Source organism: Fukomys damarensis, unplaced genomic scaffold (genome assembly GCF_012274545.1).
Source record: "Fukomys damarensis isolate Sample0158 unplaced genomic scaffold, DMR_v1.0_HiC HiC_scaffold_4, whole genome shotgun sequence".
Taxonomy (NCBI): Eukaryota; Metazoa; Chordata; class Mammalia; order Rodentia; family Bathyergidae; genus Fukomys; species Fukomys damarensis.
The window spans coordinates 28,589,355-28,598,531 of NW_022900916.1; the positions used below are offsets into that span (position 1 = coordinate 28,589,355).

The 9,177-nt window shown below is 49.7% G+C and overlaps 1 protein-coding gene across 1 annotated transcript in view; it reads left to right on the forward strand.

Moving 5' to 3' along the window:
- Positions 1-120, forward strand: part of Evx1 (even-skipped homeobox 1) — a 3,776-nt gene extending 3,656 nt beyond the window's left edge. Inside the window, exon 5 of the mRNA XM_010628362.1 lies at positions 3-120. Coding sequence (XP_010626664.1) covers positions 3-120 — 118 coding nt within the window. The remainder of the gene's footprint in view (positions 1-2) is intronic.
- The last annotated feature ends 9,057 nt before the right edge of the window (positions 121-9,177 follow it).

The following is a 9,177-nucleotide window of genomic DNA, read 5'->3' on the forward strand; positions in this document are numbered from 1 at the left end:
GACTTCACTTGTGCCTCCACGTCGCGCTCGGACTCCTTCCTCACCTTTGCTCCCTCTGTGCTCAGCAAGGCCTCCTCTGTCGCGTTGGACCAGAGGGAGGAGGTTCCCCTCACCAGATAAGGAACCGCCCGCGGGCTGCCGACTCCAGGATGCCCGTGGGGGGCCCCCCGGGGACTCAGCCAAGGCCCCTCCTGCCCCCAAAATACCGAAGGGGAAAGGAGGAGGCCTCAAAGGACCAGCGGAACTCAGCCTCAAGGATGGGGAGGTCCCCGAAGCGGGAGTGGCTGGCGTTTGGGGAGCAGGAGTGGGTATGGGAAAGCCGAGGTTCCTTTGGGGTTCTATTCACTGTTCTTCACTGGACCCACGACCCCACAGATAAACAAAACTTAGCAGCGAACAGCAACCCGTATCCAACCCCTTTGCCTCCCATCTCCCCACCTCACACTTCTCACCCGGGCCCCTCTCTCCTGCTGAACACTGGAAAGGGAAATCGCTGTCTGTACAAAACGCTGTGTATACAGAGCAGGTCGAGATCAGTCTTTGCCAGATTTTCCAAGGCATGACAAGGGGCTTGTGGAAGGCAACAGATCAGCCCATTTAGGGGAGAGAACAAGATGATTTACTGTCAGGGAGAATTTTGCCCCTTGTCAAGGAACCGGGGGGCTCTCTCACCCTCCTGGAACCCCAGTTGCACAGCATCTTCTGGTTCTGACATCTATCAGATCTTTTTCCTCACTGCAGCTTTATGACAACTCTCCACTTGCTCTTCCAGCCCTGCTCCCTCCATTTTTTGTTTGAGGTTGGCAGGGAAGCTGCAGCCGCCCCAGGGCCCCTTGGCAGAAGCCAAGCTTCTCCCAGGACCCAGCACACACCCTGATTAGCAAGTCATGTGTGTGAGGAGGGCTTCTGAATGTTGAATGTATGTATGATAATGATCACCAAGCGGCTGGCCACCAAACCCAGAGCTGAGGCGTTAACAAGGCGCCCAGGGAAGAGCTTAGGGAGCTGGGAATTCACCTTGCTCCCTCAGGATCTGGTGACAAACTAGAGGCTATTTTCATCTTTTGCCTGTTCATCTTCACTTCGCCAGGACCTTGCTGGCTCTTCCCTTTGCATTTGGTATTTTACATCCTCCTCTCATTTTCCTTTGAAGTTGCCACAGAGGCTCCATTTTTCAGAAACCCTATGACACGGAGCTTGTCTCTACCCTCACCAGGGTTTGTTTGGGATCCAGTCCCAAACTTCCCCATATTCATTCTTGAAGCCAATTTTTGAGGAAGGAGAGAACTTTTACCCCCAATGCAAGCCTCACCCCAACTGAGAGGGAGTAATTCTTCCTGTAGGGAATGAATTTGGTTTGGTTTGGGGTTTTCCTTTGAAGCCCAAAGAATTTGTTATGATTTGTTAACCATATTGCAATAAAAGCTGGACATGATTCTCACTTTAGCATTTAAATATTTTTTTTTCAGCAGACAACACACTGACTCTTATTTTAATTGATTAGGTAGGAAAGCGTTGCCTAAGCCCCTGTTGAACATTGGCAGATTCCACCCAGACACTACAGGGAGGTGAAGGGAGGCTTCTATCTGCCCAGGGCACTGGCTTCCTTAATTCAAGCAGTGCTGGGCACCTTTGTGGGGAAACTGGATTCCAAAGTGCTGGCTCCATCCAGGGATCACCCTTCTTATGGATGGGTCACTCCTGGGGTGCTCTAATCCTCTGAGGAAAAGAGACCTGGCATGATCTCCCTGAGACGTACCTCTGCCTCAGCCCAAGTTGTGGCAAGTGGGACTGTGGCAGTAGACTTGAGCACGGAGGGTTAGATTTGCTGGTCTAGCTGGGTCTGGCAGAGGGCAGAATAGGGTGGGATCTTCTTGGTCTGAACGACCCTCAGACAAGAAATCCTCGGAAAGATGGAATTCTGTGGGCAGTTAAAGGAAGGGACAGGCAGTGCTCAGCAGCCTCCACCCAGCCCCAGGCAAACGGCTGCTTCTGGGAGTATAGGAGGCTTTAGATTTCCTGGAAGCTGGTGTTTCCGCAGGCAGGTGAGAACTCAGCTACTCTCCTCCCTCCTGGCCCCTGCCCTCCCAAACGAAGCCTGCAGGGAAGTTTCCGTACCCACATCCCCAGTCTCTCGCCCAGACTCGCGCAGCTCCCTCTGCAGCCAAAACTCTCAAGTGCCAGGGGCCGACAAATTTCGCGGTTGCTCCGCATCGGGCAGAGATTGCTTGCGACAGGTAAATGGGCTGCGGATTGCCTTAATGCCAGGCGTATTTTCAGTTAATAGGGAGGGAAAATGAGGTGTCTGCAGCGATATTGGAAAGTACAAGATCGATGATCCGGCCTCGTGTCCAATCAGCAGCCTTTAATTGACTGTATTTTCTGGGTAATTGAGCCTCTCTTCCTCCAAATTGAAGTGGAAGATATAACAATACATCTTGCCAGGAGGAATTACTCATTACTTCATAATGAAATTTCCCTTTTGCCAAGGTTTGCGGTTTGGTGCTAGGCACCACCTCTCACACTTGGTCTCCCCTCCCTCCCACCTGCACCGGGGAAGCCCATCTGGCCGGACACGCCCACCCGTTTGGTAGCGAGGTGGGCGAGGACCATGAAGAAGGCCCTCCCCCATCTACAGCCGCCCATCTCTTTCGGTAGAAGGAGATGGATACCTGGGACCACAGGGCCTGATTTGGGCTTGTTTTCGTTGCTCCGTCTTTAGGAGCATCTCTGTTTAGCTGTGCCTCGTCCCAGTCCCATTGCCCATTGCGAAGGTGGGCAAATGGAGGATCCCATTATCGAACAGCTGCTTCCTCCTCCCTCACCCCGCTTTTGGGCTCTGAAGCCACTCCCCTCAAGTCTGACACTTCTCTCCTGACGCACATCTTCCCATTGCACCTTAGTCTGGTGGGCGGTGGGGCCTGGGCTCTCGGCTGGTACCCTGGCCGGTTCTCCTGGCTGGTGAGGTTAGCCGCCCACAGCCAAGTAAGTGCACGCAGGGCCAGGCTGTCGCCAGCTTGTTAGAGTGTGATTGATTGCCTTATTAAAGCGTGTTCTTGTAAGTGTGACCAAACTGATTGCATTGCATATGTTTGGGATAATGCTCATTTTAAACAACAGGATAAAGCGGATGAGCTCTGCAGAGCCTCGAAGACAAAATGATTCCGGCCCGCAGCTCCCTAACTCTGGCATTAAATTGCCCAGTTACATAGCAAATCACTTGGTTCTTCCATCCTTATCCCCCTTTTTTTTTTCTGGCCCGCTCTTTGATGGTTTCTCTAGTGACTATATCAGCTCCACCTTTAGGCTCCACTCCTTCCCTGAAACACACTTCAGGCATGGGATTCTCCTCCCTATGCCTAATGCAGGGAGAAGAGATTCAGAATGCACGCTCCACCAGAACTCTCCTACAGCAACGTGGCTCTAGATAGTCAACCCAAAAAGGACCTGGGGTCCCCTCCACAGCAAGTCTCTTATACCTCCCTCCTTCATTTAAGTTTAAAAGGTTCTTTTGTTCCCCAGGAGGCTTCTCCTGCTTGGGTTGCTTCCATTATTCCCCAAATGAGGAAACACCCGCCACCATATGTCAGCAGGAGAGAATGGGTGTCACAGTGGTTAGTTGCTGAAGATGTACAGACAAATGACATTCTCCAAGTGGGAGAGCTTTGCCTATTTAGTATCCTCTCCATGCACCATTGCTCCAGAATAGTAGAGGGAGGGCAGGTTGGAGCAAAAACTGGAATTTCTTCTAATTGCGTCCCCATTCCCACACCTCTAACGATTCATTGTGGTAGGAGTTCCTTCTGTGCAATTTCCTAACAAAGAAATCCTCAGCTTGCTTCCACCCACTCCTGTCTAGTTGCTGGAGAGCCAAACTACTCTAAGGTTGGACTTCCTAAGGGATTTCTCTGAGATATGCTGGAATTCTGATTTGTTCAAAATGATGACAGTCATCGGAGCAAATCAGAAATGATGCCAGTCCTCTAGGTGCCATTTGTAAGTGCAATAGCACAGATACATCTGCAGGACCCAGCTAAAAGAGATCTGGTCATTAAGCGACTAGATGCATCAGCCAATCTCTTTTATCATTCAGCTTTGCTGCAGTTCTCCCTGGGTAGGCACATCAGACTGCAATAGGGCAAAACTAAGGTCCAGCTCACCATTTGTGCCAGCTTCTGGGACCTGGAAACATTGACCCTAATGGGAGAAAGAAAACCAACCATCTAATGCATCCTACCGTCTACAAAGCAAACAAATACAAAGTCGTTTCCAAAACCACCTTCTCAGCAAATAAGTAGGTGATATTCTGAGGAGGAGGGAGAAAGATTGCCACTTAAAAATAACATGAAAGCATTAAGTAATTATTTAAAACAAGGCTGTTTAGAAAAATATTTGTATTTATTGCAGCTGCTCAATTGGCCTCGTTAAAGTCAGCAAGCATTTAAATTGTGTTACAATCTCATTTAAATCCTGCTCCGTTCCAGCAGGCTGAAGAGCTTGAATAGACCAATCACTTCATAATGATGATGAATGAGAAATTAATTCAGATACAAGCAAGACAATTTAGGCCTTCATCTGTTTAAATAGCCTTCCAATATTATTCGTGATCGCGGGTCACAGATTGAATCAATTGTCCAATCTTGTGAAAGTCATATCCTTGCATCTTCATCGAGATTATTTATAGCACAGCGAGGGCTGCTGAAAGGTATACGCTGTTAACAGGGACAATTACTTAAAGGGAAGCGTTTGTAAAATGGAAAACAAATGCCAGGCTTGGTAACAAATGAGATCAAAAGCGGTCATTCGAATCTGGCTACTGGAGGGAAGGGAGCGAGAGTGGCCTGCAGGATGAGGGGTGCTCGGGTCACTTCAGACCTCTCCAGGGCCCAGGTGAGCTGGAGCCTCCTAGGCAAGTGCGCCGCTGCCGCCCTGCATCACAGGGACCTTCTTGCCTCCGCTAGCTTTAAGCTTTTGCCTCCCTGGTGCAGGTGGCAGCTACTGTAGTCACGGAAGGGCATCCTAAGCAACAGAACTCCATGGGCTCCGACCTAGGGTGGTCGGCTTTGTGCGCGCAGGTGAGGGGCTGGGGACTCCAGCTGGGGTCTGGCTTCACTGTCTGTGGCGGCAGGGCGCAAGGACTTCGTTGGCGAGTGGGGGAGCTTCGTTGCACGCGTACCGGGACGGTGGCTGCTAGTGGCTCCTCGATCCTGGAGGCGCAACCTCCTTTTAGACTTAGCCTTCTTCTAAACTGATGGCGGGAAAGGGGCCCATTTCCTCAGGCCCTCACTATTGCCATCCAGGGACGCGAAATGAGTCTGGACTTGTTCTGGTCCTTATGGGTTTGGGCCCTTCCCGGGTCAACACCCCGGAGCTCTCGAGCCTGGGAACAGTGTCCTGTCCTCCTAAAGTGGAGCCCTTTACTTCCCCCCTGACGCGTCCCTTCTCGCATCTTGAAATAATCCCTCGCGGGTGAGGCCAGTCCCCTGGGTCGACCTCCTCTAGCATCCAGAGCCTCACGAGGAACCGTCACAGTTGAGGTGACTGTCACGACTTCCAGGCCACAGGTGCCTCCCTGAGGTGTCTACTTCTCCTTTCGGCCCTTTTAGAGAAAGACCATAAAACAGGGAGGTGATTGCGGAACGATGTGTTTGCTTCTTCCGAATGGGGGCCTTGTGCTGCGTCTACACCGGCTCTGCGAGCACGCGTCGCCCGCCCGGAGAGAGCCATCTAGGCGGCGCTCTTTGGGAGAAGTCAAGTGAAGGGGACTCAGAACAGGGAAGCAGGGAAGACCATTTATATGCTGAACCTGGAAGAAATGAGGAGAGCAAGTGGCACCCAGAGAACACCCAGGTAGAAGTGAAGCCCACGCGGTACAGTACGCGCTCCACCCTGTCCTGTCCGTATCGAGGGTTTTTTTATTTTTTCTCCCCTCTCCTCCTCTATATTTCTGTATTTGAAACAAAAGCCCAACTAACGGATTCCTGGCGCTCCGAGGACCCACTCCGGGGAGCGACTTTGATGTATTGCTGTCCAATTAGTGCCTTTAATTGGTGTCCTCAGGGACAGGCAGGCCCGGAGCTGGGACACAGCCTCCTCTCGCTTCTCCTACACACTGGAAAGGTAAAATTTATACCGCACTGTAACAACCCCTTGGGAGAGCGAAAGTGCGAGGGAGGCAGGGCGGGAAGGGAGCGAGGCAGCCTGGTCTCACAGAGGAGACGTGCTCCAACCTCGGGGGTCCGAGGAAGGGCCCAGCCCCCTCGGCCTCTGCCCAGTTTTCTGTGCAGGAGGTGGGGCGACTGATTTGCTGAGGATTATGAATTTGCTTGCAGAAAAGCCAAGGGAGCTCACACTGTCTGCAGAAGCCCACCCCATGTGGTCTCCCATCTCGTTAATAATGGCTGTTTGTTAACAAGGATGCGGAGGTTAAATAATCCGGGTGGAAGATTAAACATGCCTCATCAAGGCACTGCGAGCGGGAAGCACAGCCTGGTTCCTGGAGCCAGGAAGAGGGTGGGAGTGGAGAACCGGCCAGCGGCACTGAGGCAGAGGAGGAGGAAAGGGCTAAGCCAGGTCTTCAGGCTGCTCTGCCATGAAGTCAGCAGAGGCCCTGCTCTAGCCATGCTGAACAGTAAACCCAAATGGGAGGCAGCCCCGGAGGGCTGAGGATGTTAAATCCTCGGAGTAGCCTGCCAAGGTCAGAAATGGAGCGCCTGGTTCTGAGTCTGAGGCCCTCTGAGAAGAAGCAGAGGCCACCACTGCCTCCCAGTCCACAGGGAGTCATACCAGTGGGAAGTATGGGGCGTTTGTACCCTCAGGTGGCTCCCCCTGGATTGGAAGATACAGTTTATCGCTGGACTCTCCCCTCACTAGTAATTGTAATCTGTGGCCCATTTTCCTGGCTTTATATTTCTACTGTATAAAATAGAAAGAAGATGGGGCTTGATGTAGACACTGAATATACTTTTCCTTCAGCTTCCTATCAGAGTTAGGAAACTGAGCACCTTCTCCCATGCTCCAACTCCATCCAACCTTGGAGGGTTCAGTTGAGAAGAGTTCTATTCTGCAAATATTCAAGGACCTACTATGTGCCAGTCATGGTGAAGTATTTGTTTTTTTGTTTTTTAAACCTGTGAGGGCAGACTATTAATTTATATTTCTTCATCATTCCCAAATAAGGTGTTTTATAAGGGAAGATGAGGGAGAGGGAGAAAAATCCTCTAAGGAGGAAGAATAAATGGATATATATGTGTAGGACAGAGAAACTGTAGAATGAAGTATAAAGGCATTTATAAAAGAAGTGAGACTTGGTAATGCTGCCTCACTTAGATGGCAAGGACATCAGTGAAGGTAATGTAACAGGGATTCCCTTGATAAATTGTGAGGAGAGCAGAGAACAGACTTCTCTTGGGAGTTCTGGTGATGTGACAGTGAACAAAAGGAACTGAGTCATGGTGGCGCAGGCCTGTAGTTCCAGCACACTGGGAGGCTGAGGCAGGAAGATGACAAGTTTGAGACTGGCCTGAGCAACTTAGAGAAATCTCTTCTCAAAATAAACAAACAAAATGGCCTGTGTCACAGTCAGTGTATCATCTGACTATGGACTTCACACAGTCACTCCAGGAAAGCTGATTTCATGGCACATAGGGTGCCTGAGGACAGATGAAGAGAGAATATTTATCTATGAATTGCTGATGTCAAAACTGGGTCCCAGATAAAGGCAGCTCTGTAGGAGGCAGGGTGAACGTTCTTGTGTCAGTTTTTTGTGTTTTGTGTTTTTGTGTTTTTTGTTTGTTTTTGGTTCTGGGGTTTGAACCCAGGGCCCCACACATGCTAGGCAACTACTCTACCACTGAGTTATACTCAGTCCTATGTGTCTATTTTTAGAAGACAGAATTTTATTCTGTCTTCCAAAACCATAGTCAATATTTCCTTGGTGTATGTTCAACAATCAGTTTAGGCCCATGAATGAATCAATAAATATTTGTTGAGCACCACCATTTCTATGTCCAATACCAGACTAAAGTTTACACAATATCTTTTTCCTCCAATTTGGTGTTGATATGGCTTTGATTATGTTTGGATCCTCTTACAATTAATTTGTGCCTCGCTTAAAAAGAACTCATTAGTGATGACAGCTGTGGTCAGGGTGATCCTGTGGTAGGAAATACCCTTGCTTTGGCAGGGACCCTGGCAAAAGAGACTGAAATATACTCCAATTTGTCTGTTATCTGATTTAGAGCCTCTATATCTTTAGCTTCAGAAGCTTTACATCTTATGTATGTGTGGACACCTGTTTACTGAAGCATAACTATTTGAGCAACATGAAAACATAGATTCTTAAACCAGAGTTCCCGGGTTTGGGTCTCTACCCTGACCCTTGGAAGTTGTGTGAACTTGAAAATTTCCAAACTTCTCTCTGAGCTTCAGTTTCTTCTTTGTCAAATAGACGTGATAACAATAGGCCTGTAGTCGTTAGCCAGTGCTGTTAGCCCAGAATTTAGCTACTTAAATCAGTGAACATTATCTCAGTTTTGGTGAGTTAGGAATCTGGGGCAGCTCAGCTGGGTGCCTCTGATGAAGCTGGTTAGGCCACTGGGGCTGTGCTCTTAGGTAAAGGCTCAGAGGGGCAAGGGTGTATTCCAGGCTCATTCAAGTGGTGGGTGGCAGGATTCAAGTCCTCACTGGTGAACTGTCTGGCTGAAGGCCTGGCTTCCTTGTGGGTTGTTGGTTGGAGGCCTCTTTCAGTTTTTTGCCACTTGAACCTCTCTGTGGGGTAACTCACAACATGACAGTTGTCTCCCCGTAGAGTGAACAAGCAAGGGAGATCACAGGGGGAGGGAAAATGAAAGGGGTTATTTTAGAGGCTGCCCCCCACAGGCCCTATCTTACAGAGTGCTGTGAAAATCATATGGCTTTATATTTATAAAGAATTTGGGATGGTCACTGTTTGCCCTTGTCATAGTCATTCCTTCCATCCAGTGGGCACCCACTTATTCATCTAGACCAGGGATGGCAAACCTTTCAGTGATACAAATAGCCCTCTATGGCACACATGCCATCAATTTGCCACCACTGATCTAGACCCCCCCTACTTCCACTGTGCTCCCTGGCCTTCCTTCTCTCTCTCTCTCTCTCTCTCTCTCTCTCTCTCTCTCTCTCTCTCTCTCTCTCTCT